Raw genomic sequence first — 19,633 nt, 5'->3', positions numbered from 1 at the left:
GAATAAACCCACTTGGATTTGCATAACACTGGGAGTTTGTGCCCCAGCAGAGCTCGGGCTGGGCAAGATTAGCTTTGCTAATGAGCTTTGCTGATGCAAGTCTTACAAGAGAGGCACAATTTGGGCATTTGACCCTGGCTGGGCACAATCACAGAGCTCCCTGTGAGCCCTGGGCTCCAAACTGCCTCATTTTGGGGTTAAGATACAGAATCCCAGACTGGTTTGGGTGGGAAGAAAGCTCACCCAGTCCCACCCCCTGCCATGGGCAGGGACACCTTCCATTAGCCCAGGTTGCTCCAACCTGGCCTTGGACATTTCCAGGGATGAGGTAACCACAGCTTCTCTGAGCAGTCTGTGCCAGGGCCTCCCCACCTCCCTCCTTTGCAAGAAATCTCCAATCTGTGACTCCAACCCGGTCACTTCAAGGCATTATTAACACACCAGCAATGCTGTGCTCCCAAAGGATTGAGAATTCCCCCTGCCTGTGCTGAAGGATTTCTCTCCATGACATGCACACCATGGTTTTGTCTGGTTTTCCATTATTCAGCCCATGTGGATTTTACCACTTCCCTTGGGAGCCTCCAGCGAAGCCCAGTCTCTGCATTGTTCCAAACATTTCCTGATATTCAGCTGCTTCTTCCTTCTATTCATGCCCAGCAGAATTGTGCTCCTGCCTGGCTGTGCCCTCGATTGTTTGGGGTGCTCCCAGCCCTTTGAAACTGGGAGTTTTTGCTGTCAGAACACATAACAAATTCCCTGACTTCTCATGTCCTTGGGGTTTGTTGACATTTAATCTCCCTCTGTGCTCTCACCCAGGAGCAGCAGCCAGCCCTGGGCTCGTCCTCTGTTGGTGTCTTCTCCCTTCATTTCTGCCCTGTGGTGGCTCTTCCTGCCTGTCTGGTTCTCCATCCTTCCCAATGTTTTTGTGAAACTTGTTTTCCTCTAGGAAAACACCAGCACTTGCTCATGTCATGTTCCATCTCACAGCCTCAGCCAGGGCAGCTGTGAGGGATGAAATGTGGATATGGGACCTCATGCTGGCACTGACAGCTTGGCTTGGGAGGGACCCTAAGGATCATCCAGTTCCAACCCCTCTGCCATGGGCAGGATCACCTTCCAATCCACTATCCCTGCCTAAAAAACAGGCTCCACCATATCTGGAACAGGAGCTGTCACCAGGATTCAAAAAAAACCCCAATAAACCAACTCTATTTCTCCTGATTTTCATTAAAATCCTGCTCTGCAGAATGGGGACACAAAGGGAAATGTTTCGGTGTCCCCGTGGACACTGTCAGGCAGGAGCGATGTCACAGCTCAGGAATCGGGCTCTGCCCAGCTGGAGCGGGCGGGCTCTGCTGGAAAACACCTGCTCCCTTTTCCAGGGATCAGATTTCCGAGTGCCTGGATCCTCCGGTCAAAACAGGATCTGTCCCAGCAGAACTGGGGAAAAAGGAGCCAACAAACCCAGATCCCACAGCAAATATGGACACAGCGAGTTTCTGAACTCATTCTGGAGGAGGGAATAACCAGAAATTTCTTCCCTGGATGCGGTTTCGGCAGGGAGACATCGCAGACTTGACGTGGTCATGCTTGGAAATCGCTCCATGTCATGGGAGAGATGAGGTATGAGTGGGAAGTCTGCAAAGTTAATCCCTTCTCCATCAGCAAGAGAAATTAAAGGCTCTGAAACGACTTAGACAACCTTGGAAGAGCCAGATTAAACTCCTGTAGGACACGGGAAGCAAAGGAGCGAGCAGTGCTGGAGACTGGGAGAGGACTCTGTCCTGAGGGATGACTCTCCTGGCTTATTGGGGATAAAATAAAAGTGAAGGTTGAGGACAAAATGGGAGGTTTGGAGGGATATTCAAGTCCAGGCCTTGGTGCCAGCAGAGCTTTGGATTCGCCTGACCCAGCAAACAGCACAAACTTTTATTTTACCTTTTCCCCAATTTCAGCAGCTCATGATCCTGCCTTTGCTTGAGTGCATTAAATACAGAAAGGCCTAAACATTTGGAGAAGAAAGATCCTGGCATCCATTGGCAAAAAGTCCTCTTGGATAGGAAAGTAATGGAACGTTAAGTGCTGATAAATAAACAAACCAGGATTTTTAAATGAGGCCTTTTTAAAATTGCAAGGGGACAGCTTCAAATGGGCACTTGCCTTTTGTTTTTCTTCTTTGTTATCTCTCTACAGCACTTAAAATTATTTAAAAATTCTTCTAAATGCTTATTTAAAAACCCCCAAAACTGAAAAGATTATGCTTTGCACTTCCATTTGATTCCAAAGGGATTTTTGGATGCTGTGTTATAAAACTTTTTGCAAAAGGTTTTGAATGGAAGCCCTGACAAGCCATGGAACATTAGGAAATCCCACAGCATTAATGAGCTCTTGAAGGGTTAGAGAATCATGGAATTGTAGACTGGTTTGGGTTGAAGGGACTTTAAAGCTCACCCAGCTCCACCCCCTGCCATGGGCAGGGACACCTTCCACTATCCCAGGGTGCTCCAAGCCCCGTCCAACCTCGTTCTGCTCAGGAATTTTCCTTTAAAATCTTTTCCAGCACCAGCTGTGGTTTCTGTAAAGTGATTTTTTTTCTCTTTTCCCCCAGGAAAATGCCACTATTACTGATTTTTTCCTTTAGTTTTCCTGGGAAAACCCTCAATGAAACACCCCATTCAAACACAATTAAACCTGTTGGTTTAATCACCCCAGTAATGATCCTTTGGGGTCACCCAGACACTAAACATTATTCCACAGGAGTTGTGGTCCTAAAGCTGATGCCTTAAAAGTGTAAGACCTTTAGAAGCTGTGTCACAGGATGAGAGAACGAGACAGAATATCATGGATGCATTGCAGACAGGAAAAAATTCCCAATACAACAATTTGAGGCACAAAGTTGATGTTTTGGGCTCATGGGGGTACCCCCTTCCCCAGGCAGGGTCCCTAAGCTACTCAGATGCCACAAAGCCCCCCCTGGATGCTCCATTTGTGCCCCAACATCCTGTTCATGGATTCTATGGATGGAAGGCTCCATGGAAGCCTCAGGATGAACCAAAGCCATGCAATATTTAAGGCTCAAATGACAAATGAATTCTGCTGGTGCAGGAAAGCACAGGAAGGGAAGGAGCAATAAAGGAACAAAGTTAATGCCTTGATCATGTATATTCCAGGGGCCTTCAAATGCCGGCTGGATTTGGGTTCCGCTCTTTGGCTCCTTGGAGGGCTCCTAAGTGCCCTGAGGTAGGAAAATTGGCACAAGAAAGCCTCAATTGACTGAAAATACCTACTGAGGTTTGACAGCAGAAGAATTAAGTGTTAATCACCGGGAAATGCAAAATGTTCGTTTTCCGGGCAAAATTATCCCATAAATTCAGGTGTTCCTGCCTGACTGAAATCAATGGGAATTGCACATCCCCATCCCAAAGCCACTCCAGCACTGACACAACCAGAGACAGCCCAGAAGTATCATTTCTGTGGGGTTTCTGTGCACGGGCAGCAAATTCTGCAAAGAGGGGGTAAAACTTCTGCTTCAACACTTTGTGCCTTCTCAGCAGCCACGCTTCCCAATGAGATAACAGCCTAGTTTCCCTTGTTTTCCAAAATAACTCCAGATTATTGATGTCCTGCCAATGTTTTAACAAGGAGAGTTCACTAAATCCCACCCTGTCCCAAGTCTAGGGTGAACACCATGGGATCAGGGTGGGGACACCAAATGGGTAGTGCAGAGATGAAGAGCCCAGGAGGCTGTTCCTTGTTTTTCCATTTTAAAGCAAACACTTTTCTGTAACTGGAACCAAGAAGAGAGGCAGCCTCCTCCTTTCTTCATGTTTGGCAAATAAACCTCTCTTAAGGGCACTGTGTTGGAAATGTTTGTACTTGATTTATTTAAAAAAAAATACACAGAGTGGGTTGATAGCACAACATTTCGCCTGTTCAGGGGGAGAAGGGTAAAGGCATCCATGCAGTCCTTTGAGTGCTTGGAGGGCAGCAGGAGTGTGTTGCTCTGGGGATGTTTTCTTTGTCATCAATACCAAAAATCTTATGTTCCATAGTGAAAAAGTTGGAATTTAAATTTTTTTTGGTCATCTCTAAAGGTTGGAGAGCAGCATTATGGCTCAACCTACAGATTGCACTTTTCCAGCTTTCTAGTGTTGGCTGTAGCAGGAAAAACGCTCCTTTTAAAAGAAAAAAAAATCCTAAACCAAGTGGTGACTGAATAACCTGCTCAGTACAACTTCTGCCAACCACACACAGATGTGAAGTTGGAATCACTACGGTGGTTTAAGAAGGATGGACTCCACAAAGGGCATAGATCCCATTCCCAATCTCCTGTAACATTTTGAGGAGTTGTTCTCCCAGCCCTTGAAGTTCCCAACAGCTGAAGACTTTTGTCAGGAGAGTTTAATTAAATCAATAACTGCGGAGAGAAAGCAAACATCCCAGCCAGGCACAGCTGCCTGGGTCCGTTCCAGCAGCAGCAAAATTGGCACAACCACCACATTCTGCCTAAATTCTGTAAGAGGCACAGAAGTTTTGGGTTAAGATTTATGCTGTATTTAATCTTTAAGGAGCCATCAGTCTCTTTTCTAATGGGTTTGCCCAGCCCGGGCAGTTTTGAAGCTCAGACTCAAGATGTTAATCTGTGAAAAGGTTTCAGTGAGCTCATCCTAATCTGTGGCAGCACACCCAGCTCCCAACATTCTTTTTTCCCTAAAAAACGCTTTCAAATGCCGCCGTGTTGGTCAATGGGTCCCCACTGATCTCTCACCCTCGCATGAGAATGGGTGTGAAGAGCAGCCGCATCTCCCCAGGGATCAGCATTTCCATGCAGCCGCCTGGAAATGCCCACAAGCCACGAAACCGGGTTTCTGGATAAGTTTACTGGCGATACTGGTGGGTTTTCCACCCTGAGCCTTCTGCCAGCCCCCGCACTCAGTGACAGCGATGCCTTGGGCCACCCCGCCACCATTCCCCCACATCTTCTGCCTCTTTTGTGACTAAACAAATAGAATGGACCTTTGCCCATCGGGAGCAGGAAACATCTGCACCGCCACCGTTCTCGCTCCGAATCCACGCTCCTGTTTTTGTGTTTCGTTAAACCGAGAGCTCGCAGAGGCTGGGGTTTAGCAGCCTGGAGCTGCTGGGCTGTTACATGAGATATTCAGGAAGTTATTTGCATGGAGGATAAAAGCCTGTGGCAGCAGCCGGGCGCGCTGCAGAGGCGACTCAGCCACGGTGGCCACCAGCCCCAGGAATTACACCCATCCCAGCCTCACAATGAGTTGTTTACTGGCCTTGGCTGCCTGTGGGAAGAGCCAAGGAGAGCGGAGGAAGAGGAGAGACAAACACAATGCGAGCGAGACGCGTTAGGGGGAGGCTGGGCTTTAGCAGCAGCCCCGGGATTTCAGCCCTATGGAAGCAGAGAGAGCTGAAAAGGGAATAAAATGAACCATCCGCCGCCTCGCTCCTGCTGCCAGAAGAGCCTCGTCCCTACCTGAAGGGCTGATATCGAAGGTAAGAGGGGGAAATGACCAGTTTTTAGGCAGAGGGCAGATTCACCGCGCGGCTCTCGGGGGCAGCTCCCAGGCAGACGCAGCCACGCTTCCCTGAGTATTTGTAATTACGGCCCTGGAGAAGGAAAGCTGACCGGTTTTCCAGCAGGAATCCAGCGCTTTCAGGGCAAGAGCTCAGACTGTTCCAGTCAGCTCATTTGAGAAGATTTAAAACAAAACAACAACCCCCAGCCTAACAAACAGCGCCTTTCTAAATCTGCTTAGGGAGATATTTTCTTTTCACGGCCAGCTTTGCTCTGCAGCTTCCCAGCGCTTTCCCGATCCTCGGCTCCCCCCCCCCCTCTGCTCCTCACTTTTTTTAATTGGAAGGCAAAACAATTACGGCCGCGGGAAGGAAAATCCGAGCTTTGAGGAGCTTTTCCCGGCTCCTTCCCATCGGGCACGCTCTCCCAGGCTGGGTCCCCCGGCTAATTGCTCAGGAAATCCGCGCTGCTCATTGTCGGGCTGTCCTTAAGCTGCTAATTCCGAACTGGGAGAGGCTCTGGAAGGGAATCCATGGATAGAGCCCCGCGAGAGGGACCCAGCGGAGACCCGGGGCGGGGCGGGCTCCGGCGCTAATAACACATCCCTGTCCAATGGAAAGCGTTTCCTATGGAGACCCCCAGGAGTTTCCCCTGCCCACAGCCCCTGCCCAGACATTGGGCCCATTCTTGCGTCCCGTTTTCCCAAGACACGATGGCAGCAGCACTCGGCAGCCCCGATCCCGCTTGGAACAAAGGCCGGGCAGCTGCCACCCAGCGCGGAGTTCGAGGATGAGCGGCTGAACTTGGACAAAGTGGGATTTTCCGCGTGGGAATAACGCGGCTCGTGTCCCAGGGACACAAAGGATCGCTGCGGGCTGTCAGGGAGGGATCCCCTGGAAGCACCGAGCCGCGGGAATGGTGGAGGTCCCGGTAAGTCCCTGCTCTCCCCTTCCCGAGGCAGGAAAAGCGGCCGGATTTCATGGCAGCTCCGGGAGGGGGTTCTGGAAGCTGAAGGCTCGGATGGATGTGGGGGATGAACCCAGCCGGGTTTCACTGGAGATCAGCAGTGTTTTCCCTACGCTGGCAGCTCCCACTCCTCCCGCTCCAGCCCTGCCATGGCTGGGGCTGCTTAAAGGCAGAAAGATGAGCTCCAACTTTTGGGAAAGTAATTCCTGTGTGAGCTACTCCTCCAGATTGCATGGAAATGGTTCTAACTCCCACCGTAGTTCTCCATTCCCATCGAGATTCTCGTTGTGGCACTGCAGGTGACAAGTTTAGGACTTTTCTCTCCTGTTGTTTGTTGTGCGTTTGTGAAAACGGTCCCTTGGTTACGGCTTTCTTTTGTACTTGGAGTCAGTGTCATAAGACATTTTAAGCTTAAAAAGGAGTTGGGTATAAATGTGGCATAAATTAGACTTTCACCTTCGTTTAATGGAGGGCTGGTTCCTACAAACTCTATTAAAAATTAGGAATTAAGTTATAAATATTATACTGAAGACCTTAAAAATGTATTTAATCACTTTGGCTTTCATTCATGGCCAAAATCTACTCCTGTAAAGCAGCAAATTTCAATGAGAAAAATTCAAAGACAGCTCTAAAAAACCGGGAGTCAGAAGTAAAATGAACGATGAACAACATCATTTAAAGATTTGGCTGTTTGGAAGAGAGAGGATTTAACACGATATAAGCACATGGCAGAAGAATTTGCAGGAAGAGTTCGGAGGTTTTAATGACAATCCCAAATCATTGTTTGAGAGGAGACAATTGTGTGTGGTTTTTGTATTGCTGCCCTATAGGAACAGAACAGTCAAATCCAGAGGGTGGGAAGTGCAAAGTTCACAGTGATAAGGACATTCCCCCCCTTGTAGTACTTTTCCATCTTCTTGCCCTTAGGAGCATTCCCTAAAAACAAAACAGGCAGGAAACCCTGGTACTTCGGGGGGTTCAAAGCCTCTGAATTTTAAAAGTGTCAGGACAGCCCACCAACGCTTATGTCCAAAAGGGAGACAGAGGAGTCCTTCAACTTTATTCGAATAAGGGGAGAGACGTGGGGTTTTCTCTCTCGAGGTCTGGGAGGGCACAGCCTCCCTTTTATCCCGAACTCCCGGCCGCATGTTGCCCTCTTCGTTTCCCCCTTGCCTGAGGTACCAGGAAGGTGCAGCCTTCCCGAACCACCTATCCCATATCCCCCCTTGAACCTACTGCTTTACCCCAAAGTTCAGAAGTCCAGCCTTGTGCAGACCCGTGCCTGTTTCAGGAACCAGGCTGTCTGGGCCTGGTAAGGAACCTGCTGCCCCAAGACAGTAGAGGCACTAGGACCCATTTCAGACCTTAACTCCCATCAAACTGTTTGTAAAGACATCGGCACACATCTTTCCTCTCAAAAGAAAGTCCAGAAACACATGGGAGGGAGGAAGGGAATGGGACAGGAGGCTGAACAAGTCACTGGAATCCTTTGAGGCTAAAAATGAGAATCCTCTTCAATTGATAAGAATTGATGTCCTCCAAATTCCAGGGTCAGGAGCTCAGCTCCACATGGACAAACACAACAAATGCCCCAATTCCCCACTCGCCCTCATTTAGGGCATTGCAATGAGGCACAGAACTGCAAAGCTGGGGTTGCTGAGGAGCAGGGATGGAAACATTCCCTGGGCAGGGGGAGGATGCTCTCCCAGCTGGAAGATGGATCCCTTCTCCAGCTGTGACCTCATGGCTGGAGCACAAGAGCAGGAATTAAGGCAGTTTTATCCAAAGCTTGGGCCAGATCCTGGAGACAGGGCGCACCGTTGGAGGGGACGTGGCAAAGCAATTTGGGATTCTGTCACTGTGGCACTTGGAGCCATCTGGATGGATGCCATGTCCGTGATCCACGGGTGCCAGCTGCCCCTCACCCTGCTTAAGGCTTATTTGGGATTTGGGGCTCTATTTCCCGATGTCTAAGCATTACTGGCCAGGGCTGTGTGGCTGGAGCGGCGTTCTCATCCTGACGGAGCTCCAGGATCCCAAAGGAGCCGTCCCCACGGGATGGGCTGGGTGGGGATGCTCCTGGAGCACTCAGCCACCCTCAGCAGGTCTTCCCAGGTCAAGCGTGCGTGCAGAGCCTCACTCTGTTCCTCCACACGTTGCTCCTCCTCCCTAAATAAGGATCCGATTTAGTCCCGGGGAAGGGGAGCCACCACCTTCCACAGAAGGGAAATTCTCTCCCTGAAAAGAGGAGCTCTTTATTCCCAGAGCAGACAGTGGCTCTGCGAGGCTTCCTCCTGCACCAGCTCCCAGCTCAGCCCCATAAAAGGGGTAAAGATCCACCCTGCTCCGGAGCCAGACCAGCCTGAGCTGACCCTGGCTGCAGGGAAGTGTGCTGGATCATTTGTAAGGGGTTTGGTAGGAAAAGGAAAATCTCTTTATCTTGGCAAGTGAAATTAAGGGACATTCATCAGTCCCTGAGCCCCGAGACAAAGGTGTGTTCTGGCAGCAGAGCAGATCCTGTCTCTGGACAAAACATGAGCTCATCAGGCTGTGAGACCCTCTAATGCTGTAAACACACAGCCACAACAGACCGTTTCTTTTCCTCCAATAATATTCCCATTTTCCTTTCTTGAACCTGCAGACAATCCACCCTTTTCCTCCCCAGCATGTGTTTTACAGAGGGATATAACCATATTTAGCAGGAAAAGCAGCATCCAGCCCTTGCACGATGCCAAAATCTCATTGCCTTGCCCTCATCTCATCATTAGAAATCTGATTTCTAAGAAGCAGAAACACTGCTGTCTGTCTGAGATTGGATACTTCCGCATTGTGGAGTCATTTCGTACTTATTTTAACACTTTACAGACAAAGCCAGGTTGGACAAGGCTTGGAGTACCCTCTGGAAGGTGTCTCTGCCCATGGCAGGGATTGAACAGGATGAGCTTTAAGTTCCCTTCCAACCCAAACCATCCTGGGATTCTACAGTCCCTGGAACTTCCCCTTTTCCTCACAGGATAAAGCCATTTAAGAGAATAAAACCTTATTAGATCAGCCCCCTGCAGTAAATAAACGCAGGGCTCAGGTCCCTCAAGGTCCCAAACACAGATTGTGTCCAGCCCCATGGAAGGACAGGCTCAGAACCCAGAGGAATCCAGACACAGCCCTTCCAGCCAGGCCACCTTGCCAAGGTGAAATCAGTGTTTGTGCTGCTGTGCTGGCACCTTCTTGCTACGAGGGAAGGGGAAAAGTCCATAATTTTTGGATAATCAGAGGAGAAAGTTCAGCTCTCCCATTTCAGCCAAGGGAGTGCAGAGGATCCAGCCCAATGGGATGAGGATGGGGTGACAGGAGGGCTCCATGTGGCTCAGAAGAGCTGAGGAAAGGCAACAAGGAGCCAAAAAGCCAAGGAATGGCCAAGGAGCCATGGAAATTGTGTCAGGGAAAGCGAAGAAAGGCAGCTTGTTGGACAGGCTGCTGACTGGGAACTTTTTGGAACTGTGAGCAAATAAACCCAGGCCTGTTGTTGGAGTCCCCAGTGGCTCAGGGAAACAGGAGTCGCTTATTTTTTATGTTGGGTTTTTTTTTTTCTTAGCCACACTTTGTAAAGAACCAGGGCTACATCAAGGACGCAGCAACCTCCACCACAAACATTATTCCTGGGTGAAAACAACCTGGTCAGACAGGGTAACTTTGCTTTTCAGCACTTCATCAGCTTTTCTTTGCATCTAAATCTTCTCCATTGAAGCCGGCGCTGCCATTATCCAGCAATGCCCCTTCAGTGAGAGACCTGGCGCTCCAAACAAGCAGCATTCCCGCACTCCTCCAGCACCAAAGGCCGAGCAAAAAGCCCCTCTTACAAGTGTTAAATAATGCAAACTTCGCTGGGAAGCTTGGGGTGAATTCCATTGTTTCCTGGCTGCGGCCCAGCCCCTCTGGAGGCTGCTGGGGATGGGGAAAGGCAGAGCACGCCAAGGGTTAAAGGGTGATGTAAATGGAGAGAGACATTCTCAGTGCAAACAAAAAGAGAGTCATGCCCTGAGGATCAGTGGCTGAATATGGGGTAAGGCAGTTCACGATTCTCTTCTGAAGGAAACATTTTAATTAGCTCAATCCAAAACAGATACAGCCCAGAGAAGGCACCACGAGCAGGAAATGCTTTGTAAGTCTCAGAGGACAGTGAGGAGACAACGGCGGTGCTGAGCAATTAAAAACAAAAAAAAAAAAAAAAAAGGGAAAGAATAAAGGGGAGAGCCTTTAGGGTTCGGCCTAAAGGAGAGGCTCAGGTTTCCTTCCCTGCTCCATCCTGGAGAAGAATTCACTTGGGGTCCTGCTGCAGCTCGTGCACGACAGAGAGGAGCTGTTGAACTTGGAGGGGTGTGAGGGTCCCCAAGAGCCAAAGCCAGCTCAGAGCAGGGGACGGGAGCGGCCGGTGGCTCCCGCCTCATCCCGGCGCATCCCTGCGCTCACTCCTGGCTGAGGGAGAGCCGATGCCTCCTCAAGCGGTCCCATGTTTGGGGTTTTTCGCTCACAGAGGATTGGAAAGCAGCTGCTGAAACCTGACTGAAGCGAGTAACTCCCAACCCCACCTTCCCACAGGTACAGGAGACTTTGTCGCAGCCGCAGCAAGGGCTGGGGAGTGCCAGGCCGGGTGACACTGAGCACAATAAGTGTCAAAGCCATGAATAAGAGCCTTCCTGCCTTGGCTTTTATGCTAATCACCCGCGAACGTCCCCTTTCCCCGGCATACCGGCCGGGCATTCACTCCGATAAACCAGGCAAGAATGGCCCTTTGAAGCTCCACAAACCTCCGTGGACTTCAAAGTCCCACTTCTGTCTGCTCCTTTCCTACTGTTCTCCAATACATCATTTAGGATTAGGAAATGAAAGAGATTAAAGCATTTCTCCTTTCCAGAGCTTCGGATCGTCAATAGAGCTTTGTTTACAGGCAGCTGCTCCGCTTCCCACCCTCTAATCCCAGCCTTTCCCTGCTCCTACCGCACCGGGCAAGAAAACAGGCGAAGGTTACTGGGAATCTGCGAGGAGTTTCGGGAGGATGGAGCGCTCGCAGGCACTCAGCGAGCTGAGCCAACCCCAAAACTGGTGTCCCAAGCTATTTCCCATCCCTCCACCTTTCTCTGGAGAAGCCAGATCCAGCATCACCTACTCCAGCCGGTCCAGCTTTCCATAAACCCACACAGCTGACACTGGGAGAACAGAGGCAGCATCACTGTGCAGCCCCAGCTCCTGCCCTGGCAGCCTCTGGACAGGGAAAAATTATCCACCAGATTGCCCCAAACTGGAGGCTAGTCCTTAAAGCTGCTTCCAGTTCACGGTCTCTGAGCCCTCTGTGACCAAACCCAACTTTTATTGAAAAAAGAAAGTATAAGTAAGTGCAAATTCCATTGCAGGAACTGAGATGTTTAATTTTTTTCAGGTAGAAAAAGGGGTTTTTTTAAATATAATAGTTCTGATTTTGTCTATTCAAACAATAGCAGTTTAATCTCATTTTATCTCTAGTCAGCATTCTGGAAGAACCCAAGTCCTACAGCCTTACACAGAATTATCTTCTCTGCAAAAATCTGCCAAAAACCCAAACATCTCCCCCCACAAACCCTTTTTTTTGAGCCTTCTGCCTAATTAAAGTGGAACGAAGGAAGGAAATAAACCCCAAGAAGTTGCAGAGCAGAGTTTGTTGTAAAGCTGTAACCCTGGGCTCCGTGGTGGGAGTAAGTTACACATCCCACAGGCATTGTAGCAGTGGGGTGAGGAGCAGGGAGCTGCAAACCCTGGAGTGAATGGAGTTCTTGTCAGGGGAAGGCAGAAATAAAGCTCTTGCTGTGCCCCAGGAAAATCCCGATTTATTTCCAAGGTCAGGGGCTGAGACCCTATGAAAACATGAGTGGTCCCACAACCTGGAACAAAACCCAGAGAAACCTCCCCAAACCCCACTGTCCTGCAGGCTTTGGCTTCTCTACCTATAAACCTTTGTTCCTCAAGATTTAAGAGATAACCTGAATACACACCGTGGTAATCCAGCAAAGATCCTTCAGCTTTGGGAGGTTTTCCCATCAGGGCTGTGCCAGGCCTCCCAAAGCCAGTGTTCAGTGGTTTAAATGAACACACAGGATGTCCCTCGCGTCCAGACTGATAAAGATCCACTCATCTGACATCTCACATGACTAAAAGAAAATGTGACGATGCCAAAAATGCCAGGCCCAGACTCTGTGCTGGTTTTTCTGACCTCAGTTTGCTGCACGTGTGGAGAACGGGATCAGTGTGGAGCAGGAAGAATGGGATAATGGAATGACAGGGGCTGGTTTTAAATTTGTTTTTTCCCTGCGGTAATTCCTGTTCTAACAAACAGTTGCTCTGGATGGAGCTGCAGTCTGGCAGTTTGGAGGTGTCTTGGGGTGCTGGGAGGAGGAAATACAAGAATTGTAAACAGGATGCTCAAGGCGCCATAGGAAGTAACACCAAGTTTTCCTCTCTTTTCAGTCCATGGAGGATGGGATACTTGTGCAATAAAAGAGTAAACCCTCTGCTGAACCTCACTCTGAATAACAGGGTTATGTGAGGGATAGCTGCTGGAGGTTTGCTTGTACCACCCCTGCCAGGAGAGAGAATATTCTGAATTTTATCACATTAAACAGGGGGTTTATTCTGTTACATTCCTGCCCTCCTGGACTCACCCCCAGTTTAAATATAGGATTTAAAGCTTTGCCCTGCCTGAAATATAAAGAAAACCCCTTTGTCATCCTGTATTTACTTAACTTTTAAAAATATATTGCTTTATTTTCCCAGCAAGGCAACAGCAGTGGTGACCGTGGTGTCCATGAAGAGCATCCCACTGCTTTAATCCACAGTGGAAAGGAAGGAAAGGGAATTTTACACTCGGAAAACTCAATCTGTGGACTCATCCTACAGAATTTAAAGCACATGGCTGGGTTTCAAAGCCACTTGTCAGCTTGTTTAAACACCTCAGGGTTCCATAGGTAAACAAGCCAGGCTGTATTTTAAAGCCCATAAGTTAACTAGACAATTGCTGGCAGACAATTCCCAGAGATTAGACACTGGAAAAAACGGGATTTGACCTTGGGGCTGTCTGGAGCAGAGCAGGGAGAAAAGAATCAGGTGGTGAAGCATCTTTTTTCCTGTGTGAGGAGGATCTGGGTCAGGCTACAGGCAACGAGACTTGGTCAGGAGCAAAGGTGGGAGTTCCAAAGGCACCTTCCAAACCTGGGTCTTGAGGAACTGCCAAAACCCAGGCCAGGTTGGAAAGCAGGGTTCCCATCGGGCTCCCAGGCTGTGTGAGGTTTCAAAGGACACCCAATCCCTCTGAGATCTGCCCAGTAGGACCCAGAGTGAAGCCTGGACCAGGAGAGTGTGGCACACCGGGGTTCACACACCCAGGGAGTCACATTCCAGCATAAGCACAAACTCTCCTGATGGAGATAACAGGGAGTGTCTGCACTGGGAGGGAGCTCCAAGCCAAGGATTTAATGCTTTAGGCTGAGGGTTAAGCCAAGGCTCAGCTATTCCTGTTGGAATTCATGAGCTTTCCAATCCAACTTAGCTCTTGTTTAAAGGCGTTTAACACTCAGGCAAGACCTTTCCTTACTTACACCACCACAGAGCCAAAGAAAGTGAGTTCAATCCCACATTTGAGATTTTACTCCTGTCCTTGTCATAAATTTAAATATTTGTTATCTTTGTTTAGCTTGTTTCCCACTCAAGTTCATCTAACCATGAATTTAGAAGAAAAACACTTCCACAGGAGAGACCTTCGAGGTCCAACTCATCTTTTTGGATGTCCAAAGGTTGAAATAATTTGAAAGTCATTTGTGATGGGAGATGTGGGCATCCTCCTTTCCTGCCACTTTGCCAGGTACAAAGGTAAGGTGCTGCCTGCTCCCTGGGCCACAGCACCAGTTTTTGGGAAGCCTGTGGTTCTCCAGGAGTTCCCAGGTGAGGAACTTGCTCCTTCCACCCGGCAAAGCCATGGCTATTCCAGCTTTCCCAGCACTTGCCATTTTACCAGCAAGACTTACAGCTTGCATGCGAGAACAATGGTTAGCATGAGCTTTCCCAGGAGGAAAACATATGGAAAACATCTGATTTTGATCGTTTGCACCCCAGATTATCCCAAATCCATGCTTTCTTCTCCATTCTATTTGTTTATATGTTGCCATTACAACCTTTAACACAACTAGTGACAGGTTTGGAGCTGAAACTCATCTGTCAGGGCATGACTGTGGAAAGGATCCCACTCTTCACAAGGGTTTTGCCTCCAAATTATTCCCAGTTGTAGCTCCTAAATTTCTTAGATTACAAGGAGATTCCAAACTGGTTCATATTTGGTTGGCTGGAGTTTGTAAGGAAAAGGTCTTTCCCTTCATGACCCAACTTTGCTCCACATTTCCAAGAAGTGCTGATCCAACTCACAAACCCTCCTCGCTCCAACGAGGAGACTTTCCAAGGGAATATCCTCACAGGAATTAAAAACACTTAAAGTAGCCAGGAGAGATGAGCCAGGCAGTTCAGGAAGCACCTATGTCCAAGTAAAAACATGCTCACTTTAACTCCACCTGTCTCCAAACCTTGTTGAGTTGGGACAAAATCTCATTAAGAGTGTAGTCCATGAGATTTCCCAAATTTCACATTCCAAACCTCGACAAAGATCAGGAATGAAAAGCAGCTGTTGGTATAGCTTAGAGGAATCTTTCTTGGGAAGGTTTTACACTTGCAAAAAAATCCCTCTTGGAAGTAATACCATATTTGCAGACATTTTTAAGAGGAAAAAAAGCGAACATGGCTTTGGGAAGTGTTTTTGATAAACATTTCTGAGGTACAACAGTTTTCTACTTTGGAAAACATGTGTAAAGATGCTCCTACTTTCAAGTAGAAAAAAAGGCAAAGCAGCTCTTTGTTATCATAGATTTTGTGGATTTTTAAAATACTTTTGCATCAAAAAAGGTTGAAAATCCATACAACTTTCCTTTGTGCACAGTTTAAAGCAAACACTAAAACTTTCAGCTTTTCTCCTCCTGTTACAGGTTTAGGAGAATATTTCAGAGGTTTCATTCTGTTAAATTTCTTTCCAAACACACTGGGCCAATTCCATCTCAGATTTTAAACAAAAACCTTTCCAAGGGGAAAGTTGGAATTACCATAGAATGGTTTGGCTTGGAAGGGACCTTAAAGCCCCTCTTGTTCCACCCCCTGCCATGGACAGGGATACCTTCCATAGACCAGGCTGCTCAGAGCAATCACTCTCCTTCAAACAGGAGGATGAGGGAGTGATGGAAAGAAAGGCAAGGCCAAATTCAGTAAATTCTGTCTTCAACTGTGAAAAATCCCAATAATAGAGGAATTTGTAAAGACTTGCTTGAAAATTAAATCCTGCTCTTGTTTGCACATCCGTTGACTTGGGAATTTCTCTTGCACAGCCACTTTGGGTGACAGGTTCAGGACTGATGGCAGTTCTCTCTCTCTCCTTCAGGATGAAAGGATCCATGAGGGAGATGCGGTAGGAAGGAGTCCAGCCACCTCCCTGGAATGTGTTCCTTCGGGAAGGGACGAGCTCCCTGCCTTATTTTATGGATGTCACTGAAGTAGACTTTGAAGGCCTTTGGAAGCCCATCCCAGACTTGGCATGGGAAACCACAGCAACAACCATACCTGTCTGACAGATGATTCCTTCAAGTACAACCTGTACGGAGCCGTGTACAGCGTGGTCTTCATCCTTGGCTTGATCACAAACTGCGCCTCCCTCTTTGTTTTCCTCTTCCGGATGAAGATGCGGAGCGAGACGGCCATTTTCATGACCAACCTGGCGGTTTCAGACTTGCTTTTCGTGTTCACTTTGCCCTTTAAGATTTTTTACAACTTCAACAGGCACTGGCCCTTCGGGGACAGCCTGTGCAAGATCTCAGGCACGGCGTTCCTCACCAACATCTACGGGAGCATGCTGTTCCTCACCTGCATCAGCGTGGATCGCTTCCTGGCCATCGTGTATCCCTTCCGCTCCCGCACCATCCGCACCAGGAGGAATTCTGCCATCGTCTGTGCCGGCGTTTGGATCCTGGTCCTCAGCGGTGGAATTTCAGCCTCGCTGTTCTCCACGACCAACGTGTCCAACACCAGCACCACCTGTTTCGAAGGGTTCTCCAAAAGGATCTGGAAAACCTACCTGTCCAAGATCACCATATTTATTGAGGTGGTGGGATTCATCATCCCTCTGCTGCTCAACCTCACGTGCTCCTCGCTGGTTCTCCGGACTTTACGGAAGCCGGCCACCCTGTCCCAGATTGGGACGAACAAGGAGAAAGTGCTGAAGATGATCATTGTGCACGTGGCCATTTTCGTTGTGTGCTTTGTCCCCTACAACTCCATCCTGTTCCTGTACGCGCTCGTGCGCTCCCAGGCCATTGCCAACTGCTCCCTGGAGAGGTTTGCCAGGACCATGTATCCCATCACGTTGTGCATCGCCACCCTCAACTGCTGCTTTGACCCCTTCATCTACTACTTCACCTCTGAGTCCTTCCAGAAGTCCTTCAACATCAAAACCCAGATCAAAATGGATTCTCTTTTCAAGACGGAGATGCCGCTCACAAAGACGGCGCTGCCGGCGCCGCAGGATGAGATCAGTGATCAGGCCATCACCAATGGAGGAGATCCCACATCTGAATCCCATTTCTAGGGAGATGTTTACACAGGGAGTTATCCCCCATTAACTCCTGATTAACACCACGTGGCAAAGAGCTGTTCCAGAAAACGGGGGGTTCACACGTGGGGTTAATGAAGAAAAGCTGCTGGGGGATGGCAGATCCTCACACTGGGATGGTCCCATCATATTCCACAGGTGAACACAAAATATCAAAATCCCAATGGATCTCCCTTTGGAGATTATGGGTAGGCAGCAACACATGCATCAGCTCAGGAGGGAACAGGACAACTTCTTTAACCAGAAGATGCCAACATTTGGCATTTTTCCCCCTCAGCAGTTGACATGGGACCAGTTGGGAAATAGAAAATGTCATTTTCTTAGAGATTCCTGCCTTCTGGAGATGCATCCTCATCCTCATATGTTAACTCAGTAACTTCCCACAATATGTATGTTTGCTTTCAAAGGCATAATAAAAGCTTGTGGCTTTCCCTTACTCCACTGCCAGAGTGTAGAGCCTGGTTTTCCTAGAGACTGGAATTTATGGAGAGGTTTGAAGTGTAAATAACTGTTTAGCAATTAGGCAGAAGAATTGCTTGGTGATGGCAAAGATAATAAGAAAAAAGATAATTAATACTACAGTTTTGAAATCTGAAGTTTCATTTTTATCAGATTAAGCTGTCGTTTAATTTATTTGATTATTTTTAATGCCACGTCTGGGGAGGAGTAAAGAGCTCACTAATGATCTGTTGCACCTGGGCTTTTATATCCCAGGGAATTATATGACTATTTCTGGGAAGGGCTGGGCTGTAAAGTCAGCTGGAGAAGGGCCTGAAACCCCAGAGTTCTTCCAAGGGCAGAGCTCCCATATGGAACTGAGGCAGCTGAAGGCCCAGGAGTGCTGACCCCACTGAAATACGGACAAGTGGTGTCAGAGCACCCAATTAGGGGATGATCTGTGATTGTTTAATGGGCTTTTAGGGCCTCAAAGTAACTCAAAACCCAATTTTCTGCACTCTTTTCTTAGCTGGTTACAGCAATATTGTCTTGTTTTTCAATTAATTTATTACCTTTCCTTTTAGAGATTACAGAAATATATGGAAAATTAATTATTTGTATGTGTTGCATTTTACCACCTGGTTCCTTTCTCCAGCTCTTGGCTCATGTTTGAAGCTCTACAGCCCTTCCCAGGCTGGGTCATTCTTAAGTGTAAGACACAGAAATGAGGAGAACAATTTAATTTGAAAAAAATACAAAGTTACGAGTTGTTAGCTCAGCAATCTACATTTCCACGGTAAAGCTACTTCTAGGACTGTATTGCCAAAAAAAGAGACAAATTATTAATTGAACAGATGTTTTCCACTCATTTTCTATTTTAAGTCTCTCTGATGAAGCCTCGTGAGATACGAGAGCAACACCTCAAATGTGATCATTTAAAGCAACAGAGGTTTAAGTGTGAGAAGAATTCAGCTGTAAAATGTTAATGCTTCCAAGGGAATATTTATTTAGCACTGCATTCACTTTGAATAAAGAAGTCAGTGGCTTACCAAGGCTGGGAGACCCCAGAAATTATTCTATTTCAGCCCTAAAATGTCACTTATTGGGAAAAAAGCTTATGATCAACCCATTATACACAGAGAGCACGAGAGTAGCCCAAATACTCTGTTTCAGCTCTGAGTTACAACAGTATTTACTGGAAACTTGCACACAGGACTGGCCTGGGAGGCTTTTCTGGAGACTGAGCCCTCAGAGAACAGCACTTTGGAGCAGAAAAATGTGAAAACAAGGAGAGATCACTGGGAAAAGGTGGTGGAATGAGGTCGATGTGGCAGGACAAGGGACAGGCACTGACAGGAGTTTGTCAGCAGCTGGGAAAGGTTTACCTCCAGCCCAGGGGCTGAGCTGGGCTTTAGGAAGGAGCAATATTTGCCATTTAACCAGAGGCGGTGTCAGGCAGTGCACTGCCCCTTTTCCTGCCCGTGCCCCTTTCCTGCTTGACCCAGACTCTTCAGAGGGGTTTTTAAAATCCATATTTGCTTTGGTTGATGAGCCCCTCTCAACCCTTGCCATGAAATCTCTGTATTTCAGAGCAGTCGCTCCTGTAACATCAGATCAAAAGGCAAAGTGAGGGATCAGCCAGACTTCCCTACAGGCAGAGCTCTCCCTACAGGAGAAATCCTTCACCCCATGGCAAACAGGAGGCTTGGGGAACCATCAACAGCTCTGACACACCCCAAACCCTGTGAGAAATGGGGCACCCCATCCCAACACCCTGCCAGGAACTGGACTTAATGAGACACAAGCTGCATTTAGGGATGAGAGAGAGAAGGAAAAGAGCAGGAAGAGTTCACTAACAAGCTCCATTTCTAGAGGTGGGAGAGGGAAGGAATGAGAGTGAGAAGGATCTGCTAAAAAACGGAGGGTGCATTTAGACCACAGAATATCCCAAGCTGGAAGTGACACACAAG

At 48.1% G+C, this 19,633-nt stretch overlaps 1 protein-coding gene across 3 annotated transcripts; it reads left to right on the top strand.

Moving 5' to 3' along the window:
- Positions 1-1,440: 1,440 nt before the first annotated feature.
- On the top strand, positions 1,441-18,802 carry LPAR4 (lysophosphatidic acid receptor 4). Of its 3 annotated transcripts, XM_082289328.1 has the most exons (3): positions 5,232-5,514; positions 6,244-6,466; positions 16,002-18,802. In XM_082289328.1, the coding sequence occupies exon 3, from the start codon at positions 16,155-16,157 to the stop codon at positions 17,199-17,201; it is 1,047 nt and encodes a 348-aa protein (XP_082145454.1). In that variant the 5' UTR covers positions 5,232-5,514; positions 6,244-6,466; positions 16,002-16,154; the 3' UTR covers positions 17,202-18,802. The 3 variants fall into 3 exon arrangements, with proteins under 3 accessions (XP_082145455.1, XP_082145454.1, XP_082145453.1); XM_082289329.1 differs by lacking the exons at positions 5,232-5,514; positions 6,244-6,466 and adding an exon at positions 1,441-1,623; XM_082289327.1 differs by lacking the exon at positions 6,244-6,466.
- The last annotated feature ends 831 nt before the right edge of the window (positions 18,803-19,633 follow it).

Source organism: Coloeus monedula, assembly GCF_965178545.1.
Source record: "Coloeus monedula genome assembly, chromosome: 12".
Classification (NCBI taxonomy): Eukaryota; Metazoa; Chordata; class Aves; order Passeriformes; family Corvidae; genus Coloeus; species Coloeus monedula.
Note: the sequence above shows the minus strand (reverse complement) of the source record. Positions and strands in the feature narration are given on the sequence as shown.